At 36.7% G+C, this 18967-nt stretch overlaps 2 protein-coding genes and 1 non-coding gene across 6 annotated transcripts; 2 read left to right on the top strand and 1 right to left on the bottom strand.

Moving 5' to 3' along the window:
• The first annotated feature begins 1284 nt into the window (after window positions 1–1284).
• On the top strand, window positions 1285–9358 carry LOC133731612 (E3 UFM1-protein ligase 1 homolog). 2 transcript variants are annotated; one of them, XM_062158986.1, is made up of 20 exons: window positions 1285–1562; window positions 1925–2236; window positions 2311–2577; window positions 2804–2851; window positions 3311–3376; window positions 3500–3603; window positions 4105–4198; window positions 4277–4333; window positions 4625–5057; window positions 5162–5316; window positions 5493–5558; window positions 5643–5711; window positions 5849–5941; window positions 6066–6131; window positions 6648–6694; window positions 6780–6843; window positions 7005–7082; window positions 7168–7230; window positions 8601–8693; window positions 8961–9358. In XM_062158986.1, the coding sequence occupies exons 1-20, from the start codon at window positions 1293–1295 to the stop codon at window positions 9066–9068; spliced, it is 2553 nt and encodes an 850-aa protein (XP_062014970.1). In that variant the 5' UTR covers window positions 1285–1292; the 3' UTR covers window positions 9069–9358. The 2 variants fall into 2 exon arrangements, with proteins under 2 accessions (XP_062014970.1, XP_062014971.1); XM_062158987.1 differs by lacking the exon at window positions 7168–7230.
• A 1602-nt stretch (window positions 9359–10960) lies between these two features.
• LOC133729293 (probable NOT transcription complex subunit VIP2) lies at window positions 10961–17293 on the bottom strand. 3 transcript variants are annotated; one of them, XM_062156789.1, is made up of 15 exons: window positions 17134–17293; window positions 15781–15903; window positions 15162–15267; window positions 14915–15093; window positions 14759–14807; window positions 14426–14632; window positions 13874–14080; window positions 13688–13789; window positions 13121–13209; window positions 12793–12978; window positions 12010–12435; window positions 11857–11909; window positions 11720–11761; window positions 11285–11429; window positions 10961–11177 (listed from the first exon to the last, which is right to left on the bottom strand). In XM_062156789.1, the coding sequence occupies exons 2-15, from the start codon at window positions 15796–15798 to the stop codon at window positions 11118–11120; spliced, it is 1869 nt and encodes a 622-aa protein (XP_062012773.1). In that variant the 5' UTR covers window positions 15799–15903; window positions 17134–17293; the 3' UTR covers window positions 10961–11117. The 3 variants fall into 3 exon arrangements, with proteins under 3 accessions (XP_062012773.1, XP_062012772.1, XP_062012771.1); XM_062156788.1 differs by adding an exon at window positions 16845–16962 and having other exon boundaries at window positions 14426–14807; window positions 17134–17249; XM_062156787.1 differs by having other exon boundaries at window positions 14426–14807.
• On the top strand, window positions 15162–15239 carry LOC133734948 (small nucleolar RNA snoR35). Its single transcript, XR_009858693.1, has one exon. It is a non-coding gene; the product is annotated as a small nucleolar RNA snoR35 (small nucleolar RNA).
• Window positions 17294–18967: the final 1674 nt, after the last annotated feature.

An 18967-nucleotide genomic window follows, 5' to 3' on the forward strand; every position in this document is an offset into this window, starting at 1 on the left:
GCCAAATAGGACCTAAATGGGCCGAAAATGGCCTTATTTTGTATAACAAAAAAAAAAAAACATTTTTTTTTCCTCAAAATGTGGCTAAATGATTATATAGGTAATACAAGACTCATTGTTTTTTGTTAATCATATTTAATACATATATACACACACACACACACACACACACACACACACATATATATATATAGAAATTAACTTATAACATTTATTAATTTAGTTAAGGTGGTTATATTCAATTAACTATCTCTCTAAATCTATCAATATTAATTGTTGTGTAACAAGGAAAATAATAGTTAAAGAAAACAAAGCCTATGTAATAGAAAATAATAAAAATAATATATAAATTTTAGGGTTGGGCCGGGTAGGGCTTTTAGGGCCGGGCCGGGCTTGGCCCTTACGGGCTCAATTGGGCCGGGCCGTAGGGTAGGGTCGGGCTTCATTTGCATGACCCTTACCCTACCCTATTTGAGAAAGGGTAGGGCCGGCCCGCCCTAATGTAAGGGCCGGGTAGGGCTTCGGCCCTACGGGTCGGGCGGGTTTAGGGCGGGCTTAGGGTCGAAGGGCTAAATGATGAGGCCTAGCCCTGTCTTATGTTTAGGATTCATACTCTAATTAGGATTACTTACCATGTATCTATAAACAATTGTACACCAACATGTATAAATACCGGACAAATGTCTAGTTGACTTGCCTTGTGTAGGGACAAATGAGCATTTATGAGTTTTCAGAAACAATAATAATCCTCTTAATAAAACGCCAAATTAGGCCCAAAATTGATCACATGGTATCTTTTTTTTTTTTTTTTTTGTAATTAACTGTTAGTAACTCACACACCCATGCAGTGGTATCCCAGCGCCAGGACACCTGCACCGACATTGCGGCGAAAGCCAGACAAAGCCAGACTAATACACTGTACCGCAGACGCACGAATCCAAAGGATCCCTCAAATCTGTTGGCCACGGGATGGAGTTGGGATCACATGGTATCTTTAAAAGCTTTTTAGACCCAGATATTCCATGTCGTTTCCTCTTGGCCACTAATAATAGATTGAGATTTAACTCCAATAAGCGTCAGTAAGATTCAAATCCAGGTGTATGGGTACCACATCTAAAGACTCTTATCAAGTCGACCACATGCGGGGGTTATTGATCAAGCACTTCTATGTCACGTGCTCTCCGAATTTCAATGCGATAACCGAAATGCTATGGGCTTCGGCTGGATGACTGTTCCAGTCCATATGGAAGCCCAACATAATAGGAGCCCAAAAACCCGTTTCTTGGACTTTGATGTATGAGTCGGGTCGAGACGTCAAAACGGAGAGGAGAGAAGGCGAAGCCAAACCGATCCGTCAGAGTCTCAACACAGTGATCGGAAAAACAAAAATGGACGACGAATTGGTGGAATTGCAGAAGCAATTCGAGTCGGCACAGCAAGCGAAATCGAGCATCAGATTGTCCGATCGAAACGTCGTCGAATTGGTCCAAAAGCTTCACGAGCTCCACATCATCGACTTCGACCTCCTCCACACCGTCTCCGGCAAAGAATACATCACTCCGGTAAAGCATTCTTCTCTCTGTTTTGTTTCGGAAGAAATTAGAAATGATTTGGTCTATGGAAAGTTATATACTAAGAAATTAGAACACGGAAAAATCAATACTTACAGTTGCAATTGGCTCTGATAGTGAAGAATTCACGGTTAAAATTCGTGTAATGCACTTAGGTAATTTTTTTTCCGGTGACTGTTTGGCATTTTAGTTCGAATTTCAGCCCAAAAATTTCTTTTATGTGTTTCATTTATGGTCAATTTTAGTACTAATGTTGTTTTTCTTTTAAATTTAGAAGAAATTCTTGGCATTTTGGTACTGTGATTATGTGAAATTGATTGTTTTGTATTTGATGATGGTGTGGGTTGATATAGGATCAATTGAGGCATGAAATACTGGTGGAGGTCAAGAGGTTGGGCCGTATATCACTGATTGACCTTGCAGATGCTATTGGGGTTGATTTGTACCATGTCGAGAAGCAAGCTCAACATGTGGTTTCTGATGATCCGGGGCTTATGTTGATTCAAGGGGAAATAATATCACAGTCCTATTGGGATTCCGTCGCTGAAGAAATCAATGAGAGGCTTCAAGAATGTAGCCAAGTTGCTTTGGCAGAACTTGCCGCGCAGTTACATGTCAGTTCTGAAATGGTGACATCTGTGTTGGAGCCGCGCCTTGGGACTATGGTAAATTGCTTTCCTTCTTTTGAGTGATAGTGGGGTGAAGAAAGGAGATTTATGACTCCATTGTTTGGATTCAGGTGAAAGGTAGGCTTGAAGGTGGGCAATTGTATACCCCTGCTTATGTTGCACGTGTCACTGCCATGGTTCGTGGTGCTGCTAGGGCTATCACAGTTCCCACAAACTTATCAGTCTTGTGGAGTTCTTTACAGCAGTTGCTGCAAGAAATGGAGGGAGCCAGTGGTGTAGCTGTAGAAGGTTCATTTTTCCAATCCCTTTTTAACGGGCTTGTAAAGGAAGGCGAGATTCTTGGATCACTTCGTGCAGGAGTTCATTGGACACCAAATGTATGTGTCATAATCTGGCTTCATTGGTTGGTGTGCTTTTAATTGCCTAGAATGAATAAATTGAGAGTTTCATAATTTCATTAACATGGGCTTGGAAACTGTTATTGTGCACCTATGCAGAAAAAGCACTTTAGCTTGGTTATTACAGAATTACTTGAAGTTTGTATTGGAAAATATCTTAACTAAAGATGACTATACCTTAACAATATTTTTTATCTTAATGCAGGTTTTTGCCATTGCTCAGAAGGAATCAATTGATTCTTTCTTCTCACAGGTACCCTTTTCTCCTATCTACCTGCAATGATGTCGAGTCCAGTAACCTACCCAGATGTAATCTTAACTTCAAATTTTGGCAACTTTTTTGTTGAATCTAATTGCATGTGGAGTTATAGAGTTTAGTTTCCACCGCTGCATTTGGCCTTTTAACCTTCTTTTACTTTCTTAGATCTCTTTGGTCACCATCCAAACTGGCGCAACTCGACAACTGTAGTTTGATTGATATTAAACTGATATGTCAACTTGGCATGTCCACCTGTAGCATCAAGCCACTGTTTAGCAATAATTTATGTTTTAAGAAGTTCAAATTTTTGGGTTACTTATTTTCTAGATACCCATTAGGCTAAGGGATTTTATGTTTGTTCTACTGTTGAACTTTTTTTTTTTCAGGAATGGGGAAGAATATTCTGAAATGTTGATATCTCGTTTTCCTGACTTAATCATTTTTGTGCTGCAGAACTCTTTCATTAGCTATGACGTTCTGCAGAAGCTTAGAATTCCCCAGCCTGATCAGTTCTTGCAGGTACTTAATTTTTTTCATGTTGATGCTCTGATTCTGGAGCTCATAAAATGTATTTGTGAAGTGAACATTCTCTTCTCCAGTTTTCCATGTAATTAAAGTTTGTGGTTCTGCACTCCAATTTAGTCCAGATATCCTGAATGCATACCTTTGGTTACTACATTTATTCACCCATCAATGATTGAGATGCTTGATGCTGCTATAGAAGATGCTCTTGAGCGTGGGAGCTGGTAAGAAAACACCCTAGACTATTCTATGGATTACTTTACATACTGTATCTTATCTCTTCAACTCACAGCCTTGTCACCTTTTACAACTTGCATATGAGTGTAGGGTAAAACTTTTTTTTTTCTTTTTCTTTTGTAGTGTAAAAGTTGATCACTTGATACTGCCCTGTTTATCCGATTCCTTGTGCCCCTTATAAGATTGTTACCATGGATAGAAAATTTCACCATCTTATTATTGTCATTGTGCTGTTCTTTAATTGTGTGGGACTTATGCAATTGGAGGTCCTTTTCTTGTGGCCAATGGAGGTCATTTAATATGTTGTTTCAATGTTTTTATTATGTTTGAAACAATCCTTAAAACGTATTAAGATGCTTATTGTATATTATACGCACCTACAAAGATATTTTGATGTGTTCTTGTACGTATTTCAGTTGTACTGAGTTATTTGAAAGTATCACTTCCATTGCTATATTCATTCCTGGTATGACTGGATGTTAATGTAGGATGGATTCTCTTTCTATACTGCCAATGTCCTTTGGATCTCAAGATGCATCCAAACTTTTGTCCCTTTGTCCTTCCATTCAGCAGGGCCTCAAGGTACCTATCTGATACCAAATCTGCCTTCTTTTCTTAAATACCTTATCTGTTGACTCTATTCTGCATCCTGTTTTGCAGTCTGATAAGGCAATAATCTTCGGGGAATCCTTTGTATTTAGCAGTGCCTTTATCAAGGTATGCAGTTGTGAATTGATTTTATCATTTAAAATCTATTGGCTTTTAACTTTCAAATACAGTTGAAGTAAAAAAGTTTCAGTGACTAATATACCTAAAAACAACAATAATTATGAACATGTGTTGACATTCTGTAAAACAATTATAAACTTCATAACTTTCTTTTGCGGATAGCTCTTTTTTCTGACCTGAAACCAATGAGCTGTTCAGCAATATTTGAAACAATTCTACTTTTTATTTTTTTGGCAATCATATAAAATCTAATGCTTTCAGTAATTTGTTTATGACTAGGATGTGTACGATCGCCTGGAGAAAGAAATGGAAACCTTTATAGTTTCGAGTACTTCTGGTACTATGGTGTCTGATGATTTGCAGGAGACAAAAGTTGGTCATGAAACAAGCAGGTTCACCGAATCAAATGAAACGGTTAGTGACAGCAGCAGTAATAAACAGACCATGGAGAAAGGATCAAAGAAGAAAAAGGGTCGAGCGGCTGGAAATATGGGAGCAGGTGCGGCCGAAGGTGATCCGGAAAACCAGGACTCTGTTCCTACAAAATCTAAGAAAAACCAAAGGAAAGGCAAGAATTCCTCCTCCGCACAAGTTGCTGACTCAAAAGCATCTGCTAAGTTGGTAAAATCTAAAGAGGAAAATCTGAACATTCCTTCAGAAGATTGGATGATGAACAAGATTGCAACACTGGTTCCTGAATTCGAAGAACAAGGTTTCTGGGTTCTGACTCTAGCTATTTTGTCCATTTTAGTTTTAAATACCATTACCCATGCATTTGGTACCAAGTTTTGACAGAGCAATGGACAAATTTGGTAGGTCTTGATGATCCACAAACAATTATTAGACCTTTGGCAAACTATGTGAGACCTATGCTAATAAACTCTTGGAAGGAGAGAAGAAAGGCATTGTTTACTGAAAATGCAGAGAGAATGAAGCACTTGCTTGATAATTTGCAAAAGAAACTTGATGAGGTTAGTGCTCTCGCTATGGCTGTTTTGACTGCAATAATTATTGCAGTTGTCCAATTCCTTGGTTCTTGCACTGGGTAATTTTCTTAAGATTTAAGAAGTCTCTGTTTGTAGTGTGCTTTTGCATACCTATTAGTCTTGACTCTTCCGTATGTTAAACTGCCTGTTCTTCCCTGCAGTCTTTCTTAAACATGCAGCTCTACGAAAAAGCTTTAGATTTGTTTGAAGATGACCCATCAACTTCAGTAAGTTTTACCTCTAGTGATGTGTATTAAGTTGTTGCAGTTAGTGATAACGAGGACTAAACAAGGCTCGTGTGTGATCCATAGGTCATTTTGCACCGGCATTTGTTAAGAACAACAGCTACTACTATTGTGGATATGCTTCTTCTTAATTTGGTAAGTTTCATGGATTGTAATGTTCTGTTACAACATGTGACACGCATGGAGAGACAGCATATATATAATAAATATATGCATCTTCGTATGTACTTCAACAAAATCTGCATGTAGCTGATTTATGTCATCTGATGTAGGACATGCACAACAAATTGAAGAATGGAGTTGAAGTTGAGGACACTCAGATTTCAGAATCTTCTTCACTTAACCCAGGAGAAAGAACTTCCATTGTATGAATAATTCTCTACCCGATTTTACTTCAGTTTGGAATACCAATGAGACTGCTGAAGCACATTATCCAATAAGAGATCCCAAGGTGGTCTAACTTTTATTATCTGCTTTTGAGGTTTTCAGGCTAAGAATTTTCCTGGATCTCTCTCAAAGAAGGCTCTTGTTGTTGTTGAAGCCTTGGAAGGAAAGGTCGGTTCTTGTTTGTGTTTTCTGTTTTAGGGATGTATTGCAATTTATTAATCGTGAACTCTTTTCAAGTTGATACTTGGAAGTTGATTGTATTTTGTGGAGTGATTATTTCATCTCTTAACTAATATAGGCTGCAGCTTTAATAAGTACTTTGTCCATTTCAGAGTTCGGATTATTAATATTTTAGTTTTGATATTTGACACAAGTCAAGTAGTAGTGTAGACGTGTAGTACACCAGTTCAGTTTCTAGATTAGTATTTTATCTCTGGAAGCTAACAACAAATAAAATAGTTCTTTCTGATCTTAAAAAAGAAAGAGAAATAATGTAGTTTAAAGTTTAGTTTCTCTTTTAAGAATATTCTTATTTTCTTTATTTCAACCTTTTAATTTGCATTTCTGCCTGTATCACTATTTTACTTTACACGAAATAAATAAAAAATTGTTTTTTGTGTTCTGTTACTTAACTGACATGAACTTACTGTAATGGTTTCAAATGTATAATTTTCTATGTGGCAGCGGGTGGAAACATTCATGACTGCTTTAAGAGACATAGCTGAAGAAAGGTACGTATGCGCTTATTTTATTGTGTTCCATTAAGCATTTTTTTTGGTTAGAAGTTAATCAGCATGCCTGGGGTTCATTTTCTAGTGGTTTACTCCTGAAAAAGCTTGACAAGAAGTTGGAAAGAACACTTCTGCATTCGTATCAAAAGGTAACCTCCTCTTGTAAAAGAAATTACTCTAATTACTATTCACAAATTCCTAGAATTGCAATTTGATTTTATGGAGACACACATTACAGTTTTTGGAGTTAAGTTTGTTTGGGAGTTTCTGGCTTATGTAGTTATGTCTGCTGTACCTATGTCATCTTCAGGATTTGGCGTCTCAAGTTTCTGCTGAAATGGATCCAGTCTCTGTTTTGGCCAAAGTTGTTTCCCTGCTATATGTACAGGTAAGTAAATTTTTTGCTATGTGCCTTATGCATTCCAGATTCCTGTTTCTGTGCCCAATATAATAACATGAATTTAATTGAGTAGATTCACCATAAAGCTCTCCAAGCACCTGGAAGGGCCATCGCTGTTGCTGTTTCTCGGCTGAAGGTGTGTTTTTCCACAAAAATTAGTTACTCTGTCAAGTGCCTAGACCTTGAGAATCAATGTCGTATAATTTTGAGTTTATATGATCAACTTAGCAGTCTAACAAGGTATAACTAGTTCAAGAGAAAATAATTCCCTTATTTGGAGAAGAAATGGGGGATAGTAGTTCTTTCTTGATTAGGAGTGTTTGAAGGAGTGAAGGGATTTGGATTAATGTAATTGGCTCACTTTTATTTTGTCTTTTCTATTCTTACATTTTCCCTGCGATTCCAAAATCCAGATGGATAATAGAACGGAAAATTTTATATGATTCATTTGACTAATATAAGCTTTAGGTTCCTTGGGTTTCACTGACAAATTTAACTTGCAAAGATTAAGATCTATAATCATGACCTCATCTAACATAAACACCATTTAGACTTAAAATGTGCGTATAGAAAAGTAAGCTTTTTCAACGTGTAACAGGTGGTGATTATTTTTACTTTTTGTGAATACGGTCCATTAGACTGTAAAAAAGGCTTACAGTTAATTCCAATGTTAATTTTGTTCAAGAAAGTAAACTTTTAAAGAGAACATACGCTATTAGAGTTCTAACTTCGATTAGGGTTTATGGTGATTTAACAGTTGATCCAGTAAGATAAGAAAACAGACCAAAATTACTGTTATTATTTGAAGTTTTTGTGAATGTGATTCGTTTTTTCTTTTGATATATTAGTCTTTCAAATATGTTTTTTTATAAAAAAGTCCAATATTTTATTTCATAGAAGAATGTGTGATTTTTTAAAAGTGGAACATAAGGAATTGTACCCTTGAGTATTTTCTTTTTCTAAATAGTTTAGGAGAGTTCCTAAGTTTGCTGTTGGGTTAATGGTGACTTGACAGCTGGTTCAGTTAGATAACGAAGAGGCACATGAAAAAAGGCAACTGTGGAGATTAATTTTGGTTTATTGGGAACGTGATCCATGAGTCTTTTAAACAACATATATATTCCAAAATCTTCATTATATTAAGATTTAAAGTTAACAAGGAGCTGTATTTTTGCCTTTTCCTAAATATCCTTGTGAGAGTTCCATTGTTTGATCTTCCATTTCAATACATTAAGTTCACTCTCCTTTCCCTTTTGATCCCTTTAACATCCAAAAAGGCAATAGAAAACATGTTCCCCTCTTTTGTGTCTTGAATGGAATAGCATGTGCTCTCTTCTCTTATTTTCCAAAGGATGGGTTCATTTTCTTTTCCTTATACGCTATATGTAAAATGGTAAAGACCCAGTTGCAGCTCTCATAATTGTTTCAGAGTGCATGCTATCAATGATGCAGTTGAGTGATTCTAATATTTCTGATCCCAAATTAATATCGTTATGAAAATTTCAGGATAAACTAGATGAATCAGCTTTCAAGATCCTGACAGAATATCAAACTGCAACAGTAACCCTCTTAGCACTAATATCCGCTGCAAGTGGAGATGTGAGTATACATTTTACACTTTGCTTGTCAGATAATTTGTTATGTATCATAAGTACAATTGATCCATTAAGTCTCAGCTCTGAGCAGATGATATTGCTAAGTTTCAAGGTTTACGGGCAACTTAATATTAGAGTTTTAGAATGGCAATTGGTCTATGTTCTGCTAATTGGTTAAGCTACCAACGGCACAATTCACATTATTTTACTTGGCTAAAATTCTTTTTTACATGGACGGATTATTCAACGTAAGCAATCTCCTTTGCATCAGGAAGAAGACTGTACATCTGATAGAATATTGAGCAAAAGGGAGCTCCTGGAAAATCAAATGCCTGCACTGAAAGGCCTGGTTTTGCGCACTGGCACCTCACAATCTTGACTTGGCATGAGATGAAGCTCCTGAATCTCACATGGACCTGTGAGGCTAAAATGCTTATTTTCCTTCAAAATGTGAAGTTGTGGAGTGGTTACAGACTTACTGGTTAGTGCTCCCAAATCACAAATCAGAGGATATAGTTTTCATTTTAGATGAAGGCAGTGCCTATTTGTCCATCAATTTGTTGAGATTAGAGTATACCGTTGAAACATATCACTGCAGTTATATCTTGTAAAAGAAGTTAAAAAGAAAAGGTATACAAATGTACCCTTGATGGGGTCATTTACCTTCAATCTGGTCTGGCTGCTAACTTAGTCGATGCAGTAGCTAATATTTTTAGTCAACTTTAATAACAGTAAGGCCTAAGCTTAGCTTTCTATGAGTGGTTGTTGAGTAGCCAAAAGTGTTTTTTAATTTTTTTTTTTTAATAATCTGAATTGTTGTTTTAGAAAAATAAAATGCTGGAAACTATACCTAAAAATGAAATTTGAAAGAATTTTGGGTCATCGAGCAACTACAGTCAGTCCTAGGTTTGCTTATAACCTCCAACCCAATGAGCCTTAATAAGGTTTATAAGTAAATAAAAAACACATTGATGAGGATGAGGAATTATTCGTCCACAGGAGTCTCCTATAAAGTAAATAAAATAAAGACATTCAGATGCCGACGAAATTAATGTTGTTAAAATACTCGAATAAAAAAGGGACACAAAATGCCGACGAATTTGGAACTGCCGATGAAATGTCGTCGGAAAATAGAGAATTGCCGATGAAATTTTGTTGTCCCAATACTTGCAAACTGTTTGTCGGCAAAATGGGAATAGCCGACGAAACTCCTTAAAAGCCACGGATATAGAAAAAAGAGAGAAATACCAACGAAAGGATTCGTAGGCACATAAAGTCGCATACAATTGCCAATGAAATTTAGTAGTCAAAATTCTCACATGGAAAATATAATAGAAAGGGATGCATCTTTTTTGACAAGTACTTCGTGGGTAAAAGACTTTCATAAAAAAATAATTATAATAAAAAAGACGAACTGTCATATAGGGTGCTTTGCCTATATTCCACTGCTCTGCCTAATATTCCTAAAAATGTATTTAAATGGTATTGCTATATCGTAAGGAAGGAGAAAGGGCCTTTCAGCTTCTGCTTGAATTCCCATGTTGAATGACCACTCAAAGACGAGAGATTGTTCAGAGCACCGCCGTTCACTTGCACCAACATAAATAAATGATTAGATTGCATTAAATACACTTTTTGTTTATTAAAAATAAAGTTGATAATAAATATCAAGAGTTGAGATTATTTTATAAGGGTTAGGTCACTTACACCGTCGGTGCATAGAATAATTTCCACTCAAAGACAGGTAAGGGAAGGTCAGATTCTATTCCATTAATTAAGAAGAAAGGTGAGGGATTTCACGACTCCAAATTCTCAACCGATCAAATGCCTCCTGTGTCTGTAGCAGGAACTGTTGCAAAATCTGTATTGTTAATTTCATTTAAAAGATTCACTAGTTCATAGTACAAATATTCATTTAACAAAACCAATCAAATAACAACTCAATGCTTGGACAGCCCAGAATACTCCACAACCCCCACCAATAACCTGTGGCCCACCAAGACGTGACTTTGAGGAATGTTTGCCCATTGCCTACCAAGAGGTGACTTGAAGCTTTAAAGCTATAGTCCCACACCTCCAGAGTCAAATGTCAAGATTTCCAACAAAAAAAGAATGACCCCTTTTCATAAATCTCAGCCATTATCTGACAAATAAGAAACAACTTCATCTCCGATGACGTCCTTTTGGCACATAGTTATAGTCACAGCTACTTTGCCACCCTGGCAAATTCAATTGGTTGGTATTGTGCCACAATTTAGTAAAAAAAACAAAAAAACAAAAAAAGGTAAATTACTTAAATTGGCTGATCACTGCTACAAGACTGGTAAAACAATTGCTTACAATTGCCAAATTGAAGGAACATCCTGATTAAGTTCTAATCAATGAAAACCATAAACTAAAACTTTACATTCTAAATAGAAAATATCAGTCAATGCTGCGGTAAGGACGGTCTCTTATCCAGCACATCATAATGCACAACAAAATTTTCCTGCAACCAAAATATACAATAAACTCAGGGGACTGAAATTGTCAAAAAGATTCCACTATAGACAAACAACACCACAAGACGTGGAATGTGTATCAATCAGTTCTAACCTTTCGAACTATTTCAAATGTGTTGGGATCAAAACAGTGATAAGACCCTCTCTCATATGTGTTTGTCTTGACAAGTGGCTCCATATTGGGGACTCTTGCAATCCATAGATGGTGCTCCTTGTGATAAAACCAGCCCTTGTTATAACTGTCAAAAATAGATGCCATAGTGGCTTAGCATAGACCATTCTGCCTTGTAAACTTACATTACAGAATCCACAATGCTTTACACTACAATTTCAAACAAAGAGCAGAAGGGATCTTTTACATGATTTAGTGGTTTTGTAAAAGGAGGGAGGGAGAACAAAAAAAAACCAAGGAAAAAGAAAAAGAAGAGGTAATCCATACCAGAAGGGCGAAATATATATATATAAAGCATATATAGATATATAACATATACATATACATATTTATATAATGAAAAAACAGAAAGCTTACAGTTCATATGCAGCATGTAATTGAGCTTCATCTTTAGGCATGCTGCAAAACACAAGATAATAGTAATGAGTGAATACTGTAAATTCATATTTAAAGACTACATGAAAAAGATGCGACAAAGGCCCAACAATTAGCACCTGTAAAATATGTAAAATAATGTTTCCACCGAGAACTTTGAAAAATATCCTTGCTGCAGGCAACCAAGATGAGATTAGAGTAGAAAGAATATACAAGATGAAAATCTAAATCTAAGAACACCTTTTTTCCAGTAAAAAGAAAAAGCAGCTCACATGTAGTGCAGGTGGTTGTTTAGCATAATAACATTGGGGAACACTAAACTCTGGATCACCCTTAGCTGGCTCGTCAGACCATGGGGAACCAAAAGTCTTGTGCAGATTTTCTGTTGAATTCAAGTTTAAGCCAAGCGTTGTCAAATCAATTCCAAGTGCAAGAGATGTTAAATCAGGATCACTCATCCTTATGACACTTAACAAACCAAGCAAACCAAATGGGTCAGGAGCAGATTGCGAGGTCTGCATCGACTTAATTCCCTGATCCCTAAACGATTGATTGACCGGTGACATCTGTTGCAGACGAAACTGTGACTGATTTTGGTGTTGTTGATACTGCTGGATAAGCTGGTCATAAGAACCCATGCCAGAAACTGTATTGGCCGAATTTAAAGGTCTCAATCCAATGCCAGGAGGTCCACTTGTCTAAACAAAAATGTGTACATATTAGATCCTACAATTACACAAATATAGGCAAATGCCCACAACTCGGTACTTTCCTGCTGATGTAAGAATATAAAAGAATTCATCTTTTATACATTACCAAAGCTGAGCAATTCAAACTAGCAAACGATATCAAATCTGTTAATTCAAGGAAACATATTGAACCACTTGTTATAACTGGAACTTTGAACAGGAATGGCCTATATCCCTCGGTCTATGATCATATTTGAAAATCCAATATAAAAATAATAAATAAAAAAGAAAACCAGACAAACCAGACTCCAATATTGCCCAAACAGAAATCAAAGCATAACTGCATAAGGCAAGAAACCAGCATACCTGTGAATGATAGGTTGAATGCGATGATGGGAACATATCTGAGCCATGCAAATGGAGAAGATCCTGATTGTTTACTTGAGAAAATGAGACACCACTATTGCTGACTGATGGAGCATGTTGTTGTTGCTGCTGTGGACGATGAGATGAATAAGTCCCTCCCAAGTTAAATCCGGCAGATCTTCCCATCTGAAAACCAATATATGAAAATTTCAGGGTTAACCAATGACACATAAGACCCAAGTTAAAAATAAATAAATAAATAAAATAATAATAATAATAAAAATAAAAACTGGGAAAGAATTTTGTTTAAGTGAAGCTTTGAACCCACTGAGAAGTGCTGAGATTGCATCATTGACACGGTATTGTCATGAAGTTGTTCTTTCTGGTGCATATCCATTGGATAATCAGAATTACCACCTGCAAAAGATCTAATAGCAAGGTCAATAACTGTGGAATCAACCAAACAATAGACGTCCAATCTATAGTTTGTTTGCCAACTGCAATAGGTATGTGTGAACATCCGCAATAATCAAGGTATGAAAATATTAAATTTTGATAGAGAACCAAACCCATATACCACTCATAAACAGTACATTTACTTTGATTCCCCGTGTAGCATACAGCATAGGTGCACACTGATCTGTTAGATATGCACGCATTTGCACTTGAAACAAACTTGACTAAAAGCTACAAGTATATCTTTAAATTGCTACTATTACGTCATGTAAAAAGTCAAAGTCATGCAACTACAAATCGCTCACACCATCTTTTTGGCCCTCATAGTTTTGATTGGTGATTTCAGAACAGTAAAATGGGTTAAAAGTAACCCTTGTAAGTCAAATTAACAATTACCATCGTAAATGATATGCTATAAGCCAAAATCAAAATATCGCACCTTTAAATCCAGGCAAAGCCGGAAAATCTTCATTTTGGATGCTGAACTCTTGGTTTTGTTGAACAATAGGACTAACACCAAGACCTTGTTTTCGCAATGAACCTGCAATTTTGCATTATAATATAATCCAGTTATATGAGAGAGGATACCATGCAATACATGCGAGCAAAACTACATCTTACTCACCCAATTGCCCTTGAGGGCCTCCCGCAGAACTTGGCCGGCTTGTTAATTGAGGGAAATCATTCATGTCAAAAGGAGAACTGTCATTAGAATTTACATCATTCAACATTCCCATAGAGCTCAAATTATTCACTTGGACATGGCTTTGAGAAAGTGGACCTCCAGCACTTGGATAAGAATTTCCCAACATTGAAATAACCTGCGGGGACCCTGAAACCAGAAAATGTCATCTATGAAGGGGAAGATTTTTCAAGTGAAAGGTGATGAAAAATCAAGCAAGTAAATCCATGTCATCAACCAGCAGTACTGCAAATGCATGTGCCATATAACCAATAAACCTCAGATAAGACTTCTTTTTCAGACTGGTATTTGAACCTTGTTAATGACTACATGCTACAACAATTTGCCACACAAGTTCTAAAACCTATGGAAACATTCCAACAATTACCAAACTAATGAGCAAAAACAGAACATTGTGAATGTTCTAGGCAAATCACTGGTATACACATTTTTCACTAGAGCCTTTTCCATATACGGTAAATCAAAGTAATATACCTTGTGGAATCACACCACCCATCAAGCGATTCTGCCCTTGGACAGTTAAGCTACCAGATCCACTATTTCCACTTAAATTTAGACGGGAAGTAAGACCAGGCACCGACAAGCCTCCACCAGAACTAATACTCCTCCCAATGTTGCCCCCACCAACCATGTTTCCCATAGAACTTGTAATCCGTGGACCTGCATTTCCCAAAATTTGGCCTACACCCAATCCGGGAACAGCATTACGGTTACCAATTGCAGCAGAGGTAGGGAGAATCCCAGGAATAGAACCGCCAATTCCATTTGTGCTACTACTAAATCCAGGGTTTCCAACTACACTTATACCTCCTCTATTAGTGACTCCTGAATGTCCATGAGAGCTTCCATGAGATAACTGCAAAACAAGTTTTTTTTGTTTTTGAAGGAAAAAGAAAAAAGCAATTAGTCAGGGGAGAGAGAGAGAGAGAGAGCAAGGGGGAGTGTTCATGAATTAAGTCATACCTGAGACAGAGCAACAGGAAGATTATTTGATGAAAATCGTCCACCAGAAAGGCTTCCAGTTGGTTGTTGGACTCCACCAGAAGGAACATTAGTTAATGTTGAGTTTCTTGAAGTTAATGTACCAGGCATGTTAGGAACATTGAAGCTCCCATGAAGGTTATGCAATCCTTGAATAGATCCTGCAGAATGAAACTTGCTTCAATAACTAATGAAATTTACATAAGAAAGTCAAGCAATAAAATCCCACCTGCGTGATGAAATACAGGAGAGGCAGCACCCGATTGACCAGAGAAAGATGTGGCAAAACGTCCACTACTATCTGGAAGATTTGAGGCTGATCCGTTTAGAGAAGACTACAACCAAAAAGCATCATGATTTAAATATTAGAACACACCAATTATTCATTACATACATAGCACGACGCACATAAAATGACATTTTTAGACCGGTAGAGACTGCTAAGTCCTGTCTTACTCCTAGCTGCATAAATAACTTTACTGATGATGGCATATTATTTCTAAACAAGAGACATGTATGAAATGACCCAATCATTGACTAACACAAAAGGTAACAGTAATCAAATAAGAACCCAACCATTCACCACATGCAAGGAAAATGCAAACATCCAAAATAATATCACCAAAATCAGAGCTATATAAACTTCAAAGATACAAAAGAGACCAATAACAACTGCTTCAAAAGCTACAAGAAGACAAATAAACCACATATCTTTAACAAAATCCCGAGTGCAATCACTAAACAGTCCAAAACATCACAATTAAAAGATATGTTGAATAAAGATGACATATTAAATCAAGGACACATTGTCATATCCTCAAGGAAGTTATGTAGAGAAAAGACGATACATTAAGTAATCCCGACATTGCATGAGCATCAAAAAGTCATGCAAAAGATCATTCCTTGCTCAGAAATATCCCTTGTGTGAACAACTTGATAAAGCGTTTCTCTGTGAACAAATAACGTATAGCCTGAAAAAGACAACATGACTGTGAGAGATAAGACTAAAGACCAGGATGATAAGTAAACTAATAGAAACAGTACAAGTGAATGAAATAAACCCACTTTCCATAACCATTACAAATGCACAGTACTTAATAACTATGACGAAGAACTTTATTACAAACAATTAAAGATCACAGAGCCAGCACCCATACACATGAAAAGATGATTTTGAATTAACACTAGAATTGTACTAAATATCTTAGTGTAGTCTTCAGGTTCTTTTGTTACCTTACAACCCATCAGCCTAGGTTTGACTAACTAAATCAGCAATGCAAAAACCCTAGATCTTCTTCTCTTTTCCCCTTTTTGACAAAACCCTATACGTAAATAACTTCATAATGCAACTTCACCGGCAGCAAAAGTGCACCAAATTTTAATTTGCACTATGCAGTTTTCTCAAGAAATAAAAATTAGAAGATCCTGAATACAACTAAAATAACCGGACACATTATATGTAATGGTGTTTTCAATATGCATCAAGTTCAATAAAGTGGGAAGATAAGCTAACGACTAAAAATATATATATATATATATATATATATATATATATATATATATAAACCAACATACAGAAGCTGCAAACATTTTTCCAAATGATGCCCGCAAACTTCACCATACTTTTACATTTTAAAATTGAAGTGCTCATGACCAAAAAAGAAAAATTACAACAGAAACACCATTTCAATCACAAAACACAGTACATCAAAGCAGTGTTATTTACTTCACGAAATAAACTAATCTAAAATTCAAAAAATTGGCCATAAATTAAGCATATTTCCAGTTACTAAATGAACAGAGATTCAACAACAACTAAGTTGTCCAATTTTTTTTTTTTTCCTGACACATAAACTAGCAAATTCAAAACTTAGAGAAGGCTACAAATCTTAGTGAACCAAAATAGACGCACAGCCCATGAGTTGTACTACTTTCCGGTTTCCATATTCTCTCCAGATTATCTCAAGCAAAATGCACAACCCGCAGTCTCAGTCGTTTCGACATTCGAATCTCGAAAACGAAGAATCTCTCTGAAAAAAAAAAAAAACCCTAGGAGAGAGAAAAGAACATCGAAACCTAAAATTGGAATCACAGTGACAGGGACGACGATCCAGAAAAGAAGAGCGAGCGAAGTGGGAGGAATAAGAGATCGAACTCGTTGGGAGTGAGGATCGAGTCAAAGAGGGAGAGGGAGAGAGTACCTGAGGAGCAGATCAGCGAAAGCGAGGGTTTGGGTCTCCGAGTCAAAGCGCGAGTTTGATTGCCCTAATATCACCAAAAAGGAGAAGGAGAAGGAGAAGGAGAGAGAGAGAGAGTCGCAGAGGATTTTTGATGATATACAAAGAGTTGTAATTGTAGGGGAGGAGGGGACGGATTTGGTGCGGCGTCATGTAGGTGTTACTAGAGTGGGCCCTTTTGTGCGACCTGTGATTGGCTCGGGCTAATTGTGTGTGGTTTTTGTTTGGGCCCTTTAGTGGACAGCTTGATAAAACTTAAAAGGAATCTTTTTGTCCTACTGCTAAAAACAATTGTTTCTTGTTATTCAAAAAATAATAATAATAATAATTGTTTCTTGAAAAATAAACAAATTTCATTGAAAAAAAAATATTAAACAATGTTAAAAAAAAAGCACATTATGTGCCTTCGTCAAAGAAACTGACGAAAGAGAGAATCAAGAAATCGCAATCACATCACAATCAACATTTACTATCATTATTGTAATTGATGTTAATCGATATTTTCATTGTAATTTCATCTTTATATAAAGGGGCTATGAAATGAAATGAGTAGACCAATTCCAATTCTCATTTTAAAAAAATTCTTCTAAAAAAAACCAAAACCCTTGAAGAATTCCGCCACCACAAAAAAAAAAAAAAAAAAAAAACCCTCCCTCGCCTGTTGCAGCAGCCTGCATCCCAGCCCACTGCCTTCCCAGCCTTGCCGCCTGCAGCACAGCACCGGCCTCCAGCCTCCAGTAGCCTCGCTGCCTAACCCCACCACCGAGCCCAGCAGCCCAATCACAGCACCCTTGCGCGCGGCATCCCATCTCCGCACAGCCGTGCCTAGCCCTCCCCCCCCCCCCCCCCGGGCCGCCCCAGCCCCGCGTCCAACTAGGGGTCGTCAACGGGCCGGGCCGGGCCGGGCTTTATTAAAAATCAAAGGATCCAAGCCCGTCCATATAAAGCGGGCCTTGCGGGCTTTTTCGGGCCGGGCCGGGCTTAGCCTTGCGGGCTTTTTTGGGCCGGGCCTTGCGGGCTTTATTTATAAATAAATATTTAAAAACACAAGTATTTTTTTTTTTAATCAAGCTTTGGAAATTCAATGGATAATGATCAAATACAACCAAAGATAACAATCTATATAACTATATTGTACCAAAAAAAATCTATATTTATATATAGATACTAATTTGTTGATAAATAAATTTTTAAAGACACTAATTTTTTATAAATCTATATTTATACATCATACACTCCAAAGAGCTACATATAGCAATTCAAAGAAAATGAGAAACCGACCGTTGGATGAGTTTATTACAATAAATTATGAGTGTGGTAAAAAATTTAGCCAATTTAACCATATTTTTGAATCCGATCGGATTGGTCAACCGTAGTCACTTATATGTTTTATTGGTTGACCGATGGCGTGGCAACCGCGAAACGTGCTTATTTTTTCACATCACGTTTGTATATATTCCATCGATGGATGTGCGTGGACATAAGATAAAAAAAAATTAATTTTAATTACAAACACATTGGACTATACCAATTTTATTCCTAAAGTTATATGACTTATACATTGCATTTAAATTGTTTAAGTTCATTCTAAAGCAACCATGAAGTGGAAAATGAATTCGGAGAAACCAACCGCTTGATGGAGAGATTGTAATGTTTTATGGTGGTTGTAGAAAATCCAGCCAATTTGGTTCACGTTTCGAATTCGATCAACTAGGTCAAACGTAGTTACTCTTATAAACCTATATTTATATATCATACACTCCAAAGAGCAACCCCTATCAATTCAAAGAAAATGGAA

This window comes from Rosa rugosa, chromosome 2 (assembly GCF_958449725.1).
Source record: "Rosa rugosa chromosome 2, drRosRugo1.1, whole genome shotgun sequence".
Lineage (NCBI taxonomy): Eukaryota > Viridiplantae > Streptophyta > Magnoliopsida > Rosales > Rosaceae > Rosa > Rosa rugosa.